The 22,176-nt window shown below is 28.4% G+C and overlaps 2 protein-coding genes and 1 long non-coding RNA gene across 3 annotated transcripts; 1 reads left to right on the forward strand and 2 right to left on the reverse strand.

The window, feature by feature from the left end:
• Window positions 1-401: 401 nt before the first annotated feature.
• LOC114394962 (transcription factor MYB20-like) lies at window positions 402-2,898 on the reverse strand. The gene is made up of 3 exons (XM_028356641.1): window positions 2,594-2,898; window positions 1,953-2,082; window positions 402-1,326 (listed from the first exon to the last, which is right to left on the reverse strand). Exons 1-3 carry the CDS (start codon window positions 2,724-2,726, stop codon window positions 588-590), a joined length of 1,002 nt encoding a protein of 333 aa, XP_028212442.1. The 5' UTR covers window positions 2,727-2,898; the 3' UTR covers window positions 402-587.
• Window positions 2,899-6,118: 3,220 nt separating this feature from the next.
• Window positions 6,119-12,176, forward strand: LOC114396177. The gene is made up of 4 exons (XR_003663243.1): window positions 6,119-6,475; window positions 6,562-6,767; window positions 7,831-7,904; window positions 11,421-12,176. It is a non-coding gene; the product is annotated as an uncharacterized LOC114396177 (long non-coding RNA).
• Window positions 12,177-20,504: 8,328 nt separating this feature from the next.
• Window positions 20,505-21,180, reverse strand: LOC114396224 (proliferating cell nuclear antigen-like). Its single transcript, XM_028358129.1, has 4 exons — window positions 20,984-21,180; window positions 20,786-20,868; window positions 20,634-20,704; window positions 20,505-20,522 (listed from the first exon to the last, which is right to left on the reverse strand). The coding sequence occupies exons 1-4, from the start codon at window positions 21,178-21,180 to the stop codon at window positions 20,505-20,507; spliced, it is 369 nt and encodes a 122-aa protein (XP_028213930.1).
• Window positions 21,181-22,176: the final 996 nt, after the last annotated feature.

Here is a 22,176-nt window from a genome sequence, read left to right on the forward strand (position 1 = left end):
AGATTATGTATCTTTTATCATTTAGATCGATTTATTTCACTTAACTCAATAACAACATTTTAAATCGATCTAATCCTCAAGATAAGCTTTTACACTCGGACCATGGATAACATTAATTAAATAATATTATAATTTCTATTTAACGAGTGTAAAAAGTTGATATTATCAACTAATCAAAATTCATATGTTACATATTATTTTTAAGATAATAATTATAAAAATTAATAAATTTATCATATAATAATTTATGATTAGATTACAGTATCATTGGAGTGAGAAGATGTTCTTCTCAAAATTACTACTGCTACAAATTAAATAAAAAATACAATCATATTTAACTCTTTTTTTCTATAAGAAACCAGATAAAGTTTCATTTAATAAAGTATGCCCTGACCAGCAACAACAAATTAACACCTTTGCACTACCATATACAAGATATCGTTTCCCTTTATTATAGGGTGAAAAGTTGGGGAACAAAAAAGTGGATATAAATATACTAAACAAGAATCCTGATTTACTTTATTCTTTGCAACAACTTACAAGCACATTACAAGTAAGCAGTGGGGAGAGGAAAAATAATTTTCAAATCAAAACAAGCCATAGTCCCAAGAATCTGAATCCATGATCACTCTTGGGTACTGATTGATAGGAGCGTCAAACACTTGCTTTCTATCACCATCACCATTAATAAGCGAATTCCAACTTCCAATAAAGTCATCATCCCACAAGGCCATGCTGCTATTGTTGTCAAAATTAGTATCATTGTAATCATCAGACCACTCCAAATCTGGGAGCAGCAGGTCTTCAAGGAAGTTGGATGAATTTGAATAAGAGGATGTTGATGTTGAAGATGATATAGTAGTAGTGGTTGGTGAAGTGGAAGAAGGAGCAGAAGGAACTAGAATCTCATTTGGTTCTATTATGGGAGCTTCATCAGTGCAGAACTCATTCATTAGTTCCCATGAGTCAAATAGGGGTGTCATGATTTGGTCTTCCTCCTTAACTTCTTCAGTGATGGTTGATGATTCAACTGAAGTCTCTGGCTCCCTGTTTTGCTCCTTTTCAGGTTCAAATTTGAGGTCTTTCTCAACTGGGATAGGTTGTTGTTGATGTTGATGTTGTTGTTGTTGTTGTTGTTGTTCTTGCAATGGTTGATGGGTTTGTTCATCTGGTTGGGCTTGAGTTTCCTCAGTTTTATTGGAAAGTGGCTTGTGAGTAACAGGATCAATTCCCATTTTCTTGAGCTTTTTCTTTATGTGGGTATTCCAGTGATTCTTGATCTCATTATCGGTTCTTCCTGGGAGATGAGAAGCAATCTTAGACCATCTGCATAAGGGGAAAAAAAGGACATCTGTAATTAGTAAAGGAAAAAAATGATTCCAACAAAAGGTCCATACTAGGAATGTTTACATAGGAAAAATAACTTTATGTCTACTAGACACTAGAAGTTACTATATTTTATGATGTCATGGAAGTTACAAAATCAGAAAAAATGCCCATAAAGACAAACTTGGCCATCATTTCTATTTAATGATTCCCATTTACAGTCAACTGAGAAAACTGCAATCATAAATAGTTCCTTTTCTTTAAAAAAAGATATACAAAGGAAGATATTGTAAAGAAAAAAGACTCAGTCTGCAATTTTTACACGTCTTCTCCTTCTGGCAGGAGTATGATATGATGGGACCACGTCTTCTTTTTTCTGAGGAATAAAGAAATTACTACTTGAGGGGCGTGTAGTATAGAAATGATAGCTTCGATTTAGTTATTGCTTTTGGCATGATTGAGAGATCTTAATTTATTTTTATTTAAATAATATTTTTAGATGAGCCTAGTCTAATAGTATTTCAGAAAAGTACTGTACCAGTTAATTAATTAATCAATTAAAAAAAGTTCATTAAGGAATGGCTAAGCATGTAGAACAGGGGAAACAGGGTGTGTGGGGAAAGAACCTATTGCCAAGTTGAGCATGAAGATCAATGACCATTTTCTCTTCATATTCTGATAGAAGGCCTCTCTTCAGGTCTGGCCTCAGGTAATTTGTCCACCTGAGCCTGCAACTTTTTCCACACCTTAGCAGCCCTGCATGAAGGAATAACCAAATTTGCTTAGTCACCATAGTGATTACTTTCTTCTGAGAGTGTCAATAAAAAAAAATGCAAATGAACATGAAGCTTTATTTACTCCACTTAACCCTTTTCCCAAATAATGAAGTTAAAGAAACAACACAACCCTTTATTTTTCTTGCTTCCTTGCAACTAAAATGCTAAAAATATATAAAAAAATATTGTTTCAAAAGGTGAAAAGAATATGTCTATGTCCATTTTTGAATGCTTGCTTTCATTCTCTTGGAATGGGAACAAAATGGAAAGAAAATGAGCACAGCACCAGCAGGCAGCAAAGTTGGCCAAAACCAATTGACCAAAATACAAAAATTAATCAACCATTTTAAAAAATTGCATAGCCAAATTGCTACTGTAGAAGCAAGTGGCTACTCCCATTAAGGAAATGATTGGCTTTAACAATAAGGACAATAATAATAGAGCCTTAGAGTTAAAGACATGCACCAAGATAAGGAGCAACAAAAGGAGACCTGCTAGTTTAGGGAGAGCTCTCCAGCAACATTGACCATTAGTGAGGATGAAATTGATGAGTTTCTTATCCTCCTCTGCAGTCCATGGCCCCTTCTTCAACCCCACTTTGTCACAGCAAGGTTGCCTTCCCATTTTTTTTTTTTGGTGAAATTCAACAAAACTCAAATGCCAACAAAGTCTATCTGGAATTGAATTGAGAGAGGTTCATATTAATATTGATATAGTGAGAGAGAGAGCGAGAGAAAGAGAGAGGGGGGAGGGAGACTTAGAGTTCCTAAGAATATGCACATAACAAGGTGGGATAGAGCACCACCACCTACTTATTTATATATAGAATTCAGCCCCCTCTTAACTCCAAAGTCCTCAACCCCACTACCGCAATTTGTCTTCTTTTTTATATTTTATTTTCTGCTATTTATTTCTCACTCAATTTAGATTTAGGTTTATTTTTTAAAAAAATATTTATTTTCATTCCTAAAAATATAAAACCGTGACAAATTGATTTTAAAAGTGAAAATTTTTAATTTATTTTTTGATGTGCAAAAAGTACATAAATTAATTTTGCAGATAATTTATTCTGTTAATTTTCTTTTGTATTTTTCTAATTTTTTATTAGTAGTGGCCTATGACACGTGTTGTCCTGGGATGCGACACGGTCCACACGTGCTACGGTCTTTTGTCAGAAAACGCCACATCATCGAACTTCTTTGCTTTGGTTCGAAGCGTGAGATACTCCACTAATTCAATCCTCTCCTAAAACAGTAATAGTACAAATAAGCGTAAAACTCCATAAATAATGGGAGCACTCGCTATTCTTTTTATTTTGTTGACACTTTTATTTATACTTGGTATGATTCTGACGAAGACAACTCTGAAATTTACGCGACTCTATGAATATCAAGTTTCACACGGTGAAGCTGTTAATATAAAAAAAAAACCATTTTACATAGGCAATGTAAAAGCAATAAACTGATAAAGTGAATTCATCACTTCAACAACTTGTTTCATATGTTACGTTGGTTGAAAATTGTCATTCTAGAGTATTGTATATTGGTCACGGAAACTTGAATATTTTAATCAAGTATATCATATGTTTTAAATATGTTTACAAGAGATATAAACTAAAAGTTAATTTAAGAGGTTGTTATCTATCAATTGTATCTTTTTTTAATGAGATAAAAGAGAGAAATAAGCATACGTAAATAGAGAGACTTCTTAACTTTTTTTTTAATAGGAGTTCCTTTTGTTTTAATATGGGATTTCAAAACATTGCCTAATTAAAACATTACCAGTTATACCACTTGGCTGAAAAATATAATCAAATAAAATGGAGTAGCCACCGGTGTCCAAGGATCCTTAAATACACATGCACTTTTTTTCTTTTTGTTTATCACTATTATCCTTCGTAGACAATCCTATTTAAGATATCGTAAAAATTAAATATATGAATATCTCTTTTAATAAAAATTTAACTTTGGATCCGCCAAATAAGAAACTAATTCCCTCACTAGACCCTACTTCAGTTGATTATACATACACACTCTTTACATATATAATATGACGAAGAAAAGATATATTTATATAAGATCATACTTTTTGAGCTTTGGCCATTACATAACGAATATTATATAGACAAAATTGATTTCTTGATGAAGTTGAATATATGAGATGATTTACAGCTCGAATCTGTCTAAGAGGGGAGAAAGAATAATACGCGATCAATTAATTGGCTAGCTAGATACTTTTATTGTGTGGAATAAACATGTATAATTTTTTTTTACAATTCATCATAAAATAAGTCATTATACAAAAAGTATATATATAGAGAGAGTACATTTAGTGGTGTGTGATAATAAGTATTACTATTAAATTCAGATAAGATCTGTCTGTTTGATTGATGAGTTCGTTAGGTAACACAATAGATTGGTCAATTTTAAAACTTAAGTGTCCAATTTAAATTCCCGTTCTAAATCAATATTAGTTTTGTGACTTCAACCAATTGTACAAAAATTATTTCCGATCAAAATTAGACTTAGCATAAATATGGCAGCATTGGGATTGGTCGGTTGGGATATTTTGTACAGGGCAGCATGTTCAGAATCATAATCATTGCTAATTTTATTACTCGTGAACCTGCAGATAGCTTATTGGGGTAACAGCTTTCTGTTGTGAGCAATACAAGAAGTTGCCATGTGATAAGGATCACGTATAACTGTGTAAGTAGGCATCAGTAGAAAAAGATTGTATATTCATGCACTTGTATATGGGTTTTGGCACCCCTTGTGATGCCATTGATAATATATTTTTGTTTTTCTGTTATAAAAAATATACACTTTGCGTCTTGATGAGAATAGATATATATCTACAGTGCTATCAACCATCAAACTGAATATCAGTACTAATAAATAATATAGGTTAAATTAGTCTTTGTGTTCCAATTTATTTTTAACTTTCGATTTGATTTTTTGTATTTTTTTTAAATTTGTTTCTTTAATTCTTAAAATTGTTTTGATTTAGTTTATTAACTTTTTTTTAGTTCAATTTGATATTCTAATTTTTCAAATTAATTCAATTTAGTTTGGCTATCTAAATTAATTTTGAGTGATCATACGATTTAAATATATATTTTATAACGTTTTAAAATTATTGTAATTTGAAATTGTCATAAAATATGATTTTTTAATACTGTTGACTGAATTTAAACAGTAAGATTAATTTTAAAAATTAAAAAATTAAATTGAATTTCAAAAAATTAAAGATCAAATAAAATTTAAAAATAAATTAAAAAACAATAAACTATTTTAGTCAATAATATGTAAACAGCTATAATAAGTACCTGAGTTACTGCGTGCGCGTTGAAACAAGCAAATGTGCACCACAGAATTGAATAGGTCCACACTCGATCTCTTGTTTTCCCTTTCTAAACGTAACGAAATAGGAGCAGTCTACTATCTACACTTTGTTCCCTTTGTTTATTATGACAATATTTTTTTATCGCTAAATATTAGCCATCAATCATTTTAATTCCTTTTTACAACAGCAATAAATATAGACGCATGAACATGTGTGTTTAAAGAAACAGAAAAGGCACTCCAAACTCTGAACCAAGTGAAATGAAATATTTTTTAATAAAACTTATTTTTCTAATTATAGTTGGTAAATAACAGGATTTCATCATATATATATTTTAGCTAAATTCAATTAACAATAGTAAGGTGTCAAATATCAAATGAGTCTAACTCTGTTAGTTTAACCTATGAATTATTATAATCTTTTTATCACACTAAAGTTTGATTCTTAATTTTCTTTAAATAATAATATAAAAATAGATATCAAATTTTCTTATATGATGACAGCTTTCCAATGTCTTTTTACCGGAGTAAATTTGATGAATGCAACCCTATAATATTTTTCTAATCATGACATATGAATTAAATAGTAGTTATATGTTTACCTAGCTATATTTTAAACTAGTATAAATGTCATAACGGAGTAATGATCATATATAATTCAACCTAGAGGAACATGTTATTACATACAAGGTGCATAGATCAACACTAGATATAGCTGAGATTAATTAGATCCCTCCTTGGAACTAAGATGGTTGCTAGGCAAGTAGCAGCTAGCTAGCGGATCCAATTATGTTTCTTGCCTGCTTCACAAGAGGTAGGTATATATAGACAAGGTGCATAAACCTGCTGCAGCAAACCTCTATGGAAATCAAACACGAACTCTATAGACAAATTGGTTTCCACATGGAGTCACTGGTGAGATCGATGATTGAGCAAAAAGGGTCGATAGATTATTCACTATTTGGCTTATTTGCGCTATTGCTAGCTTTCGGGTAAAAATAGTCAACCTTCTTGTTGCTTGCGAGCGAGGTGATGATTTGCTGGAATCTTGATTAATTTGCCTGTTGCTGTTTATTTCTATAGCTAAACTTGTGCCTTCTGATCATGTTGGAAAGGTATACGTCTCACGAGGATTGGTCAATGATCATTAATACAGCGAGGATGCATGGTTAATTCATATATACTTGATCAGGTGCAAGTATATATATATAAATATTGGAAGTTTCTGATTCTAATCAACTAGGTTTCCAATTCCAACGCTTGGCCGGGGTACCCTTAATTTCTGTCATGATTCACAGCAACTGCTTTAAGATATTGCCTGGTATGAATTCTTCTGTGACCTATGGCATGTTTGAACACACACTTACACACATATATATACTATATATAGAAATTTTGGCTCAGGCTCTAAACATCTTTTTCTTCAATTTTATATATATAACTAGCCTAACCCAATCTTCCGGCAGATTAAATCAACATCTAAGTACAAAAGTACAATGTTTTTTAGGATATGTGGCACTCTTAATTAGCTTGTGTAGAATCAGTTCATTGTCATTGGATATAAGTGATCAGAAACTCGATCTGATGGAGCCAGATCCAAGGTTTCTCCGGCGGCTAATCGATCTGGGTAATGAATTGAATAAATTTGAACTTTGGTCATATATATATACAAAATAAATAAAGTTAATTAAAAGAAGTAAAGTTACTTTGGTGATCCATAAATTACGAAAGGGATCAATCTCTAGTGCTAGCTAAGAAGTATTCTTAGTGTCCCAAAAATATTGGTTTTGACCTTCTTAAATTATTTGTTAATTAGATATAAATAGACAAATGCAAATAATACTTTCGACTCCATTGAAGAGAGAGAGAGGTTAAGAACTGAATTCTGATTAACGTGTTCAAAACAACTAATTATATGTGTCATCTATTTTTTTTAACTTTGTTGGTATAACTAATTTATAAATAAATACAAAATCGAGAATGCTATTAATTTTAGTCATAAACGTATTCGATTCTTATTTTTACTTAACCATACAACGAACAATTTTAATATAGGATTACCTTATACACAATTTGACCCATCATTTATAGGATTATATACATATATAACTTTGTTTTGTTTGTTATTGGGAAGGATCCTCAAATTCCCTAATGAGTATTGTTCAACTGCCACAGGGAGCATTGTGTCTTTAACACCCGATATGATATCTATAAAATATTTTGCTTAAGTTTTGGTTGGTATATGTTGCTATAATCAGGGGAATTGCGAATTAGTTTTTCTATGTTCGAGGAGACACTGGAAACATGTTTATGATAAGGACCCTGCCCTACACACTACGGTGCCAATTTAACGATTTAATTTATTGATACTTGTTTGTCAACAGGAAATGTTCAAATATAATTGGAGTATTTTCATGCTGTTTCTCTGCTGGTTATTAGGGGAACAAGATGGCTCCAGGTAAGAGATCAAATGCTTGATTGAAAGTTATTATACACAGAAACACAAGATTTTTAAATCTGTTACTATAAGGTAAAATATTAGGATCACAAATTAAATTTCTTTTATCGAACCATTTTCTTCTTTTCCTTTTTGGTTGAGTCGTCGGTGAAAGTTTAGTTTGATCACTGTCTTATTTTTGTTTTAGTCGCATAATAATAACAATATTATAAAAGATAATATAATGTACTGATAATTTTATAAGAAAACAACAAAAAAATGGAGATAATAACTGTCATATTATGCTACAATTATAGTAGGAGTAATGTGTAATTTGACAGTACTAACAATTTATTATGGTCATGCAACCATAGGTTAAATTTTGTTAAGCTCTTACCAAGTATAGTCAATAATTTGGCAAGACTTTTAAGGAATTTATAAGCTTTTTTTATTAGCTTATAAGTAATTTTGATTAAAATAAACTTGTTTAGTACATGAACTATGAACTTATTTTAGTGGTTTATTTTAATAAATTACTTGAAGTAACTTGTAGAAAATAAATTAGCTTAAAAATTATTAGTTTTTTATTCTTAATTTTATTTTTACTATTTTATTTGAAATTATGTTTTATCTTTTTATTCAATTTAAAAGTCCTTTTTTTACTATTAAAAAAATCTTTTTATCTAATTTTTCATTTTTACATGTACACAATTGACATGTCAATTGTCATTTTCACACTGTTTCTTAATGTTATAAATTATTTAAATTATATCAACTTTATAATCATTTGTTGAATTATTTTAATTTTTAATTATATGATCTAATTTAAATGAAATTTTAAAAATATATATATATATATATATATGGTTAGTTTTAAATAGAAGATCTAATTTGTATAACGTTTGTTATTTATGCAAGTGAGAGATATATACATCCAAGTTATTTTTATATAAATGAAAAAAAATTCAAAAGAAAAAACATTTTTTATTTTTTTTAAAAAAAATACTATTCATAAAATATTTAAATGTCAAAAAAATGATTTTAAACAATATAATTCTAATAAAGCTTATTTCATTTAATTTTATTTTTTGAAAAAAATAATGAAAAATTTGAGTTTAAATAATATGAGTAAAATCACCAAATCTGTATCATTTTGTTATAATACAAAATTTAAAAATTATTATTTTACTTTTTAATGTTATTTGACATGTATAAGTTAGTCATAGCAAACACTTTCATTTAAATCAATTAGCTTATAAGCTTTTTAAGTAATTTTTAGTTTTTCGGTTTCTAGTTTATAACTTATAAACCTTCAACTAATTTTATTAAATATAACCATAATTTACATTTAGGATGGCTATGACAGTAATAAATGTCATTTATGACATGTACTTAATAACGTATGCAAATTTCTCCTATTAATTTCTCAATGTGCTATACATCCTCTTTTGATTTTTGACACCTGCATTATACATCCTTCTATCTCAAAGATAAAAAAATCTCAATTATTTATGTATTATTTAATGAAATTCTCTTCAAAATATCCTTCATTTAATAAAATCAAAGATTTTTTGTTTTTATGTTTGATATGAAGCTCTAATGAAAAATAGTTTAGGAAAAGTGTTTATTTTTTGTGACTTGCTAACCAATACCTTTGGGCATTGGTTAAGGAATTAAAAGAGAAAAATATTTATCGTGTAAATCATTGGAGAACGTAAAAAAATCATGTGCAGAGTAATTTTTTGTCTTCCAATAAAAATATTTATACTTTAAGTTTCTTAACCAATGCCCTTAGATAACCTTTGTCTTATTTTTTAATTAGAAATGACTTAATTTAATGAAGTTAACTAGTTTTCTTAATAAGTGTGAAATATGTCTTTTTTTTTTTACTTATAAATGAGATCGGAGGGAGTACATCCTAGATGTATTAATATATGTAAAACTATTTTTTTGGATAAATATTTGTAAAACTCTTAGTATGTGTATTGAATTAGAATGTTCCAAAAAAAATGTCTAGATTTTACTTTAAATTATTTTTTAATATTGCTCTTATAAAAAGTTTTTTTTAACCAAAATTAACATTTATTATTATATGAATAAGTTGGTGTAAATTTTAGAATTGAAGCATGAAAATATTGATTGCCATATTGATAATTACATATTTATTATCTTTTAGAATGAATATAATGATTGTGTTTTAAATGAAAACATTGATATAATTTATATGATGTAACAAAAAATTGTGTCAACAAGTAATTCATATTCTATGGTATGTAAACTAAAGAAATTCATTTATGGCCTTAAACAAGTTTCCCTTCATTAATGATATCACAAGTTTTATCAAATTATTATCCCTTATGATTTTGAGGCTAATGTAGTTGACAGTTATGCCTAGCTACTAGAAGTTTTGTGGAAGCAACTTTATGTCCCTAGTAGTGTATGCCAATGATAGTTTCACGACAAGCAACGATATAGGCTTATTGTGCGAAACCAAGAAATTTCTATACAAGATTTTTGAGATAAGACATCTTTGAAATGCTTCTATTGTATTTGATATTTTGAAACTTAGAGATTATTCTCAAGGTATTCTTAGGTCAACACAAAAAGAGCTTTGTGAATACAATTTTGAATAGATTAAGCATGAAAGACAATAAATTAAGGGATGCAAATGTTGTTAAAGGACAATTTGTCTCAAATAATACCACAATGGTAATCTCGAAGAGATGAAGAGGATTTCATATACAGACTATTATGGGAGTCTCATGTATGTTCTAGTTTGTACCCATCTTGACATATCATTTATAATGAGAGTATTAGAGAGATATTTGAACAATTTTGGCATGCAACATTGGACAACAATTAAATGTGTGAAGTGTTATTTGAAGAATACATGGGACTATATGCTTACCTATCGGAGATCTAATAGTTTAAAGATTATTAGGCATTTTGATTGTGGTTTTGTGAGATGCCCACATAACAAGCAATTCACATTAGGATACATCTAAAGTTCATTAGCTAGAAGAGTTTTCTCTTAGAAGTTGACAAAACATACTTTTATGGTTTCTTCAACCATGACAATGGAGTTTATAGCTTATTATCATTAGGTGTTCAAATGTAACATCCATGATTGTCAACTTCTTGACAACTTGCACTTTATGATATTTTATACGGTGACACTTCACTCAACATCCTTGTTGGTCAGAACCCTCTATAGTTAACCCTTTCTAAGACCTCTATAATTAGTTTTACCTGCTTCCAGGATCAATAATTGATCCTACAAATCAACACGAGACTTTTTAGTATGTTTTGTCCTCACTTACACACTTTCTGAACAACTTCATAGAAGGTCATTCATCATATAAATACTTTAAGTCAAACATGCTTAACTATGTAGTTCTTATGTGATAGGTTACCAAAAAGTTGATCCATCTTGTTGGTATAGGTAGTATCAGTTAATTCCTTTAAGTCATCCTTAACTGCATTGTCTCATACATGTACAACCTCTGGATCTCTTTCATTCTGATGTGATTCGATCAGGGTGTTAAGCGATCTACCGAATCATTGGGATGCAAAAATGAATCTGTATGGGAGCATTACGCCTTTGAGGGAAGGACTCGCGTGAGCAGTGCTGAACAAAGTGGAAGCAAGAATATATGCTTGAGTAACGCAAATGTTGGTGAGAATCCAATTCCTCGAAAGCCCAAGGGTTCCTCCACAAGATTTGTCCACAAAAGGCGAGTCAGGGCTTAAGAAGTTGAAGGGCATAGTCAATGGACAACAAGTGAATATTCTTGTACTACCCTTTGTTGGTCCCAAAGGATGGAGGAGGCTAAGTTAGCCGAAAGATGATTATTGATTCAAGGACGCAAGATGCCCTTGCCTTTTCAGGGTAATAAGGGGTAAAGAAAATGCCTCAAGCCAAAGTTCGAGTACCAAGTGCTACAACGCTGAAGTAATCCATGGAATACTCCCAGGAAAAAATCGAATGACCTTTAATGCTATATACTCCTATGATAATACAAATTCTACTAAGTCAAGGTTTTTTGACATAAAATATTTGATTGTGTAAGAAAGAACTTAGGAAAACAATATCTATATATAAAAGATATAGGAACAAACATATATGTTAGCCGACTCACTAACTAAGTGTTTATCACTTAAGATATTCAATGAGTATGCTTCTCATATGAGTGTTTTCTATAAGGTTGTCTTAGTTTAGTGAGAGTCTTACTTTATATTTCATGTTTAGTACAAACTATGTGCTATTTTTTAATTGCTTGCAAAAATAAAGAAATTGAGATTACATTTTGTGAGTTTATTATTAAACTTTTTTGTATCTTGTGTGATAATTGATTTACACACAAGGATTTCAAATTGGTCTTGCTGAAGACTAAACAATGATCAATTGAAAATAGGTATGCTTGAGGAGATCACATATATTGTATGTAATTTTCATGCTACTCATTGATCTATGTCATTGAGTATATTAATATGGTGATTATTGTGTTAGTCACATTTAACATTTGTAATGAAAGCTACAATGGTTGTTAATATATGAAATGGATCATATTATTAAAGTAAAAGTCTAAAAATGAATAGTATATATATGAATGTGTGTTTAAAGAATTTGTAATATAATTGTTTAAGGAAAATAAATAAATAGTTGCCATTATCACTAATAATATAGGATTATTAACATTTTTAAAAAAAAAAAAGAACTAATAGAGTTGTAACAAGCCAATATGTGTTAAATAAGTTGAACTTAATAAGATGTTAAAAAATCAAGTTCTTTGTATAAAAAAATATAATTAAAAGAAAAAAGTTTTATTTTCACTAAAAATAATGCCTAACCAAATTTTTCTAGAAAGATTGATTATTGACAAGACAAATACTTCACATCTTATAATATGATAAAAATACATATACACGTGATTTTATTTCTTTGTATTATTTTTTATTATCATCTTATTGATACGAATTATTTATCAATTATATTGATGAATAATTTCTATTAAAAAACTTAATTAATCATTTTTAATAGAATTTCTCATTTCAATCAAGTACTTTTTCACCTATAAAACTTAAACCCATGACATTGTTTAAAAAAAATTGAATCCAGTACCAATCAAATTAATGAGTTATCGTTATTTCCTTGTATTGTGTCAATATGCATACTCAGCAGCGTCTGTAACGCATTGTTGGTGAGGCAGGAGTTTTCCCATTTCAGTTTTCTTAAACATGTTTGATTTGTACTTCGTTGTAGTTTGAGAGTAATTGTTGGCCCTCGTGAAACCGCAAATTCAATGAATTTCCTGTGATTTATTATTTCAAAATATAGTTTTTTATGATTTGTTTTATAATTTACATATCATCTATGAAAGACAATCATATTTGTAACAAATAAAATTATTATATATGATAAAACTTTCTATTAAATACTTAACCTAAATATGTAATACTCAAACTTAAAAACATTATTTAAGTTAAAATAATTCTACACTAGTTAATATTATCTGTGTTTACGTGTTCAGTGCTTATGATTTTTTTTAAATTTAAAACATACTATCTCGTTTATTAATATTTACAATCTCTTTCCAGTTATTATATCCGGATTAGTTAGGTATCAAAGCATGTGCCTAATTTTTATTTAAGCAAATGATAAATGATTAGTGTGATTCTTTATCAATTTATAAATGTTAAATGTTTAAAAGTTTGAAACAATAACATTATATATAAATATTAGGCACTTCTCTAGCTTTTTGATAGCCCATTTGTCTATAATATTCATAACTCAATTTTTTATTATTTTTTAAATTTTATTTTCTACGATTGGGACATGGTAACAACACAAATTGATAGGTTAGAATAACGAGGTCAAATCCAAATATATAGAAAAAAATCGCAACTGAATAAACGTTTGTATATATCTCCCATGCACGACAAAAGAAAAGCTGAGATTTTCATTAACAATAAGTCGGCCAAAAACAGTACTATCAAAATAAATTGTAGGTTGCAAAAATCAAACTTAAACCTAATAATTTAGATTCCAATTAATCCTACCCAAGTACCCATACGCAATCAGTTCTATAGTCAACAAATAAAATGACTACACATTTGAGTATTTCTTATTCACCTTCGTTTAATGATTAAGAAGAAGCACCTCATCCTATAGAATTGCATAGCGTACCGCTCTTAATTTTTTTAAAAGAAGTTAGTATTTAATTAAAAGTATAATATTTAGTTTATCGAATATCTTTCTTTTCTAAATCTTTGAGAATGATCTAATATTTGCGTATTGCATGCGTATCCATGCAGATGATACTTTCATGGAGACAGTCATTATCCTAGTAGTTGTTTCATTAATTAATTTATTTCCTCTAAACTTGTAACATCGATTACGAGTCAGATGTTGATATTTCTGCAATCGTCTCTGTGCAAGGGGTCATATATAACCAGACAAGACTGTGGAGTCAGCTAAGCAAATGGTCAAACTTAATCATGTTAAAATGAAATGTTATTACGTATCAAAAAATGAAATGTAATTGCGTTACGTTTTCTCCTTCAACTTAATGTACTAGCATTTTTAAGCAATCTTATTATCAATGAATTAGTTAGCTTAATTATCGAAAAAATTAATGCAGCATTAATACTGTTATGTAGGAATTGATTATTTCCTTGATTAGAATTCATAATTAATCAAGACATTCGATAACTAGTAACATTATCAAAATAAGGGCCCTGTTGTTAAATACTATTGCTTTTAGGTATTAATTGGTTAAAGAATTAATACTCCGTATGTGTTTATGTGTTATTAATTTGTGCAACTTTACAAGACCCGGTAAATTATCTACTCATAAGTATATTCTTATAATTAAATTAGTAGTTGTTGACAGGAAGTCATTAATTAATTTAGTAATTAATCTTGATTTGAGTCTTAGAAATGTTTCAATTCATTAAAATTTGATAAGGAGAACATTGTTATTCTTAATGGTCTTGCTTGACTTGAGACCGAATAGAGAGTATCAAACTCAAAAAAAAAAAAAAAGATTCTGAGATTTAGAAGAAAAAGAAATTAAAAATAGCATGTTTTTGTGATTTGGTTGGATCCAATTAATTCATATAGATCTTTTCCCAGGAAATTCAAAGTGTCAATATAAGTATATAATCATTGTGGGTAATAATAATAAAAAAATGTGTTACACGAAAAGTATGATGTAGATGGTATATATTAATTTACTATATTATAACAAAATTATCTATTAGTACAGTGCATCATACTATTATAAGTTTAAGTTTATAAGGTCAATGTTAACAGTTCAATTTCTGTTAGACAAAGTTTATCAGATCAACAAATACAAACTTAATGACAAACTGCAACTAAATAAATGTTTTTATTCGTAATTATTCAAATTAAAGGAAAGTAAAATAATAAAAAAAATTAACAAATGTTATGGAAAAAAACTTTTGAATATATTTTAATCGAACATATAAATATTAAATACAGCATATGTTTGAAATCAAATATCATATTAATACATTTAAAACAAATAAAAGGCTATATAAGTAAAAAAAAAATGAGTTTATCAATCTCTTATTTAATTATATACCTTTTATATATGTTTAATTCATTGATGAGACTTTACACAATTAAAACTTATTCATTGATATATGCATACGTTTTCTATGCATGCTTTTGACAGGATATCGTTTTTTATTTAGTGAGTGAATTCAGTTAGGCAGATATTATATGCGCAATGTTACTTGAATTGCACTCTCTTCTTAAATATTTTCCAAATGATAAATTATTTAGAAAATGAAAGCTTCCAATAAGAACATACCATGTATGAAAAAACATGATTATACGGCATGTTTATTTGATGAAAAATTCTTATAACCTGATGACAGTTTTGTTTGAGAAGCTGGAGCTAACCACGAAAATCACTAGGAGAGGAAGGAAATTAATTAATTTCGGGTGCTTTCAAATCCTGAGTGTTAATTAAAAGTTAAAAAAAAGTTATTAATACTGATAAGTTATATATAAGTGCCATATCACATGCTCCTTACAATTTTTTTGAAATGTATTCATTAAAATTTTGAAAGTAATCCCATGTAACACTTATTACAATTTACAAGGCTAAACAACATTTTTTTTTTCTGGGATACATTTGATGATAATAATAGTGTTTTTAATCTCTAGGCTTATTCTCCAATTCTGCACCTTTCTAATATCAGGTTGTGAAGTGGTATTAAAAACATGTTTTTAATCAAATTTAATGAGTTAATTATCTGATATGAAAGTTGAAGGATTAAAATTAAGTTTCACCAAAATATAAGAATTAAAAATATATTTTATTATTTTATTTAATTTTTATTTTACAAAATATTATACCTTTTTTAATCATCGTTACTCGTTAATGTAATTAAAAATGTTGATTACATTGATCCCAAAAAGTTTGGAGAGATTATCAATATTATTATAAAGTCTAATATTTAACCATTATCTAGTGGTGTCAAATGATATGAGACATGATGTCCATATTTAGATTTTAAGTCGATTTTTCTACTGATCTTATTGGTCACTTTGAAATCATAACTCGATCTAGAACAAGATTAATTAATAATTATTTATCTGAAATATTTTCTTCATAAATTTAATATAATATTGTTGTATAACTTACATGTAACCGAATCAAAGGAGAACTCTTTGCATATTGATTTGCATGTGTTTTTTAATTTCTTCCTCTCTTTGAATTAAAAACGAGGACAAAGGCAACCCAGAATATTATAGCTTTGTTGTGAAAATTTCATTATTATAAAGTTTTCTAAAATGCGTTTTTTATAACGTTATTAGGCTAGCTACCAGGAAAAAAGATAAATCTCAAATAATAATAAAATAAATGTTGTATGTAAATCTAATATTGTTCACTTCCTTAAATAAAGGAATTCATTTCACTTCATATGATAATAATTTTGTTTTAATTCCATTGTCATAAAAGAAACACCAAGAAAAACTAAAACTATATTTTAATTTTAATATATTTTATTTCTTTTAGAAAAAGACTTTAGTATTTACTTCCAATAATTTAGTTCGATTCAAATATCTTTACTTCACAATAATTCTTAAGTCTTTAGTTGATTATAAAAATACGTCTGCTTAAATATAAAAATTGTTACTAAATCAAATTAAATATATTTATAGAATTCAAATTACAGAAGTTTATCGTAGAATATTTTACGTGTCTCAGAAGTTAGGTTGACTGCAATTTTTCTTTTTTCTTTTTTGTAATTGGGCCCCTACATTGGTCTTCGGATGCAATATCAACAAATTGAATAAGCTAATAGTTAATTCCATTTCTTTTAAGGATTAAGTAATGAAATTTGTTACTTTTATTTCATTTTTTACTGTCCATGAGAGAGCATGCATGATATAATAATATGATTATTAGCTGTGCATGATTGTTTTATCTTTTAAACAAATAACTGGCTTTTAAAATAAATTTAAAATATAAAAATAATAGTTGAGTAACTTTTTATATATAAAAAACTCAAAAAGCACTGTATGTTTCAGTTTTTTTTATAAATTAAAATAATATATTTTAAATGAAAATTGAAAATAAATTTAATAAGAAATTATTTTCCTTGAAGTTTAAACAAGTACTATCTTATAGCAGTGCATCAAGAGCTTATTTGAGAGACTTGTCTTTTATTTCTCCTTTAAATAACATACTTTTTATTTATTTATTTTCCTTAGTTATACATCTTGCGCCCAGTTAAGGACAGCCCCCCTTAGTCACTTACATCCAATTACTTAGAAAATATTTTAATTTCCATCTGTATCAATATATATTAGAACAAACTGACGTGACATGCACATTAATTATTTATGTCACTGAACGTTCTTCTTTCATATATAATTTTTTTTTAATGGATTAGCTTCTTTAAAATTTTGAGGTCATTCTAACGTATGGCTGGTGTATGCAAAGTGCAAACTACTGTGCAATTACCAAAAAAAAAAAAAAAAAACTACTGTGCCATAGTGTTGTTGTCATATTAGGTAAAAGGTATATGAAATTTCAAATAATAAAAAATTGATATAAGGTATATATCAAATAAATTTTAACAATTTTTTTTATCAGCACAAAGAAATTTTAATTAGTTAACTGATATGAAGCTTTGAAAAATTACATGATATATGCCAAAAACCCATTTTCATTGTTTTATTTAAAATAGTATTCTTAATTCTTAAGAAAATTCATGTTTTAATAATTTTTACTAACTTATTTTAAACTGTTAAACGCTTTTGAGTTTTAGTATTATTATACTTTAAATTTTAAACGCGATACATCTTATTTTCAACAATTTAGAGAACATTATAAAAAAAACACTAGAAAATATGACATTGATCTCAATTTATTTTCTTTATCACACATTTCATGATCACTATTTAGTGCATGTTTGATTTGTAATTGAAATGATTACTATAACATTTTAATTCAGATTCAGCGGATAAAAAAAATAGTCCTGATGTTTTAGCAAAATTATTTTTTTCTTAAAAAGAATTTAATTTTATCGAATTTTCAAATGTGCATTAGTTGAGTCAACGGAAATATGTCAGCTAGTGTTTCTCACGTACACAAATTTTATACGATAAAAAAACCTTTACTCTGTCTCTCTCTGGATATAAATGAGAAATGAAAGAACTTTATTTTCATTATTATATAATATTTGGTAAATAGTCAAAATTGGTTGTATTTGTTCTTGATCAACCTCGTGTTAAATACTGGTCATTCTAGATTTCTAGTCTTTTTTTTGCTTCGGTTCTAGATTTCTAGTCTATATTCGCTTTATGTATCTAGACGTACTACCTCAATTTCCCACTAGATAATTGAAATATGTCTTATATTATAAAAAGAAAAATGTTATTAACACATCTTTTATTATTAATTAAAATTTATTATAATTATAAAATTATGAGAGAAGTTTATTATCTTATAAATTTTCGTTATTTCTAATATTTTTTAACTAATAAAAGAGAATTATGTATTTAAAAAAATCAGTTCGAAAAGCATATTTCTAACATTTTTCCTAAGAGAAAATTGGGCCTAATATTGCATTATTTAACCAACTACAACTAGGGACACTTCCTTATTCACCAGTGAAATTCTAGCTCACCATGCTTTATAGAAGACAAATATAATAATAATACAATATACTTTCTATCATATTTTTAATATGCTTTCTAATTTCTACTATTTACTAAAATTTATTGAAAATTATATATATAATTATAAAGACTTATAAAAAAATTTATTTATAATAAATTTGTATTAAAGTGTGTTATTAGTAGTTTCATATCACTTCTTGATATACCAACCTTAGCCGTCATCACTAATTCACAATAGTCCTCTACTAATCCTTTTTCTCATTTTTAGTACTTTAACGTCAGAATACTTAATTGCAAGCGTTAACTAGGACTATGTTACACAAAATTAGCTGAAAATATAATTAAAAGTTGAAAAAGTTAATTAACAGTCGAGGCTTGTAATTTGAAGTTGAAAAGTTAACGTATTAAATTATAAGTATTTGTTAACTGAAAAATATAAAATAACATAAAAATAATAAAATTATGATTTGTTTTAAAAAGATAATAAGGAAATTGAATAAATGTATTTAGGATAAAAATGAAAGCAAATATAAAAAACTAAAAATTAGAAGTTAGTGTTTTAAAAAATATTACTTCAAGTAGGATTTCAAAAAACGTCAAAAATTATCAAAAAAACTTGTTTACCAAATAACTAAACAAAATTTTCAACTAATAAAAAAAGTTAGACACTAACTAAAATATTTTACCGAACATAATCTATATCACACCATTCCTTTTTCTAACACCATCAAAATAGTTTGAGATCCATCCCACTACATACATATATGTTTTTTTATTAGGGTTAAATATATTTTTGGTCTCTAATAAATACACATTTTTTTGCGTTTGATCCCTGATAAATTTTTCTTTCAGTTTGAGTCCCTAATATTTAAAAAAATTTGTCTTAGGTCCCTACTGTTAGTCCATAATCATTAACTGCCTACAGGACCGTTAACCAGTCACATAGGCATATCACGTGTGATGTCACGTCGAAATAAATGTCTGAGTGGGATTACATGTGGATTTTTTTATATAAAAAAAGTATAAAAAAAATGACATCATTTTCCTTTAACTTTGTTTTCCTTGGTTTTGTGTTCTCTTTCCTTCCTTTTGTTTTTTTGTTATGTCGTTGAACAACATGACGACCTTGTTGTTCAGCACTGCCACGTTCATGGTCGTGGCCATGACGGTCACATTGCGGAGCCTCATCGCAACTAAGCTTGGTGTATTTTTGGTATTATAAACATAAACATGGGATAGGATAGAGGGTGATGTTGTTGTGGACACACACAAACACTTGGGTCTTCCTTCAACTCCACACCCCTAATCCAACACCAGCACCTATTCCTTCTTCATTCTCACCTTCTGCAATTCCCACAACCTAAAAATAAAAAGACCTTCTCTTTTTCAAAATGACAACTTCAACATACACAACAAAACACCCAACATTAATCAGCATAAATTTTTCAACAAAACAATCAAACATTAACAAACCACTGAAATAGAGAAGCAAAGTCAATTACTAGTGTCACAAATACTACTGAGATCCTTGCAGATCCTAACAAACTCAGAGGATGGCATCTTAACAATGATATGGCATGATATGCCTCTGGAATCCCAAGGTGCTCATTGTCAATGTCCATTAGCTTCATCTCAAAATCATAAATCTTATCTTGTGCTATAAAACAGAACCCCAAAACATAAGTCAAACTAAAATTTCACATTAAAAAGTTCAAGGCTTCAGAATCCAGAGCCATACAATACACAAATGCTTCCTCAATAAAAGCAACCCCCAAAATCTTGAAATTTAGGAATCTTGAACCAAATAACTGCAGCATAAACCTAAAGACATCAATGCATTCATTAAAAAAAAAAAACTCATTCTTTATGCAAAACCCTAACATTTCAAAGACAAAATCTATTTCTTTCAGGAAAAAATAGAAACAATAGTCAAAACCCCGACGACAACAATAAAGGCTTATTTTCTTTGACGTCGCCATTTCGGAACCCTGAATTGTCGTTCTTGCGCAACAATTGAAGAAACCCTTCATTGAAATTGACGTCATTGTAAAAGTCCTTGTAATCATCATCTTCTTCCTCGCCCAAGAAACCCTCATTGTTGCTTTCACCATATCCTTCTTTGGCTTCGTCCATTTTGGCAGATAAACCAATCTGTTGTTCCTCAAGAAAGGAGGGGGCCTGCTCATGTAGGGGCTAAACCGGCAGATGAATCATAATCTTTTATTTTTTGTTTTAATATAATTATAATTTGATTAAAATATGATGCCACGTAAGCAAACACATCATTAGCTTATATGCAAATTTATTTCGACGTGACAACACATGTAACTTGCTGACATGACCAGTTAGGTAGATAACAATTTCATACGTTCAAATATTAGGAACCTGATCCAAAGGAAAAATTTATTGGGAACTAAATGTAAAAAATAAATATTTATTGGGGATCAAAAACATATTTAAGTGGGAGAATTTAAACCTAAAATATTTCCTCCCTTCTTTCTCCTTTCATCATTTTTTAACCACCGAATCAATCTGAAATCTTCAACTTAGACGCATATGATTGGTAATCACTTCGACAAGAGCGAGTAATATTTAACTTAAATCCTGTTCATTAATTAATTTTATAAATATAATTAATATTGATTTCTCTCGTACGTCCTAGTACACTTCATGTCCATATATTTCGTATCAACTCAGTTTATTTATATAATTATTTTTCTTCTCAGGTAGCTTCACGGAAATTCAATCATGCAATGCATGCACACAACTGTTGTGTCATAAACGTTGCATTCGAAGTCAGTTCAATCAAACACGTCATTATATTTGAAACAGCTTCTTCGGAAGAAAAAAATAATAGCAATTCATTAATTAATTCTTGATTAGTAGCCATAAGGCAAGTTGGTAAGGAAAACGTTAGCAATGCCATCATCGTCGCATCATATATGTTTTGTGTGCTTCATACCAAACAAGAGACTTGGGAGTTCAATAGTTAATCCCGATCAAACTTATTTCATTTGGGATCGGATACAGACTGCTTTAAAATGAATTGATTAGATTGAATATATAAATAAACTTTTATTGATATTTAAAATTAACAAACATTTCAATTATTAAAATGATAACCTTATA

This window comes from Glycine soja, chromosome 18 (genome assembly GCF_004193775.1).
Source record: "Glycine soja cultivar W05 chromosome 18, ASM419377v2, whole genome shotgun sequence".
Classification (NCBI taxonomy): domain Eukaryota; kingdom Viridiplantae; phylum Streptophyta; class Magnoliopsida; order Fabales; family Fabaceae; genus Glycine; species Glycine soja.

Coding starts and splice junctions, on each gene's coding strand:
- LOC114394962 (XM_028356641.1), bottom strand. CDS start 2,726: ATGGGAAGGCAACCTTGCTGTGACAAAGTGGGGTTGAAGAAGGGGCCA. Junction 2,083..2,593: donor AGCTCTCCCTAAACTAGCAG/GTCTCCTTTTGT, acceptor TCCTTCATGCAG/GGCTGCTAAGGTGTGGAAAA. Junction 1,327..1,952: donor CATGCTCAACTTGGCAATAG/GTTCTTTCCCCA, acceptor CCCCTTATGCAG/ATGGTCTAAGATTGCTTCTC.
- LOC114396224 (XM_028358129.1), bottom strand. CDS start 21,180: ATGGACGAAGCCAAAGAAGGATATGGTGAAAGCAACAATGAGGGTTTC. Junction 20,869..20,983: donor CCTTTATTGTTGTCGTCGGG/GTTTTGACTATT, acceptor TGATGTCTTTAG/GTTTATGCTGCAGTTATTTG. Junction 20,705..20,785: donor TGAGGAAGCATTTGTGTATT/GTATGGCTCTGG, acceptor TCTGTTTTATAG/CACAAGATAAGATTTATGAT.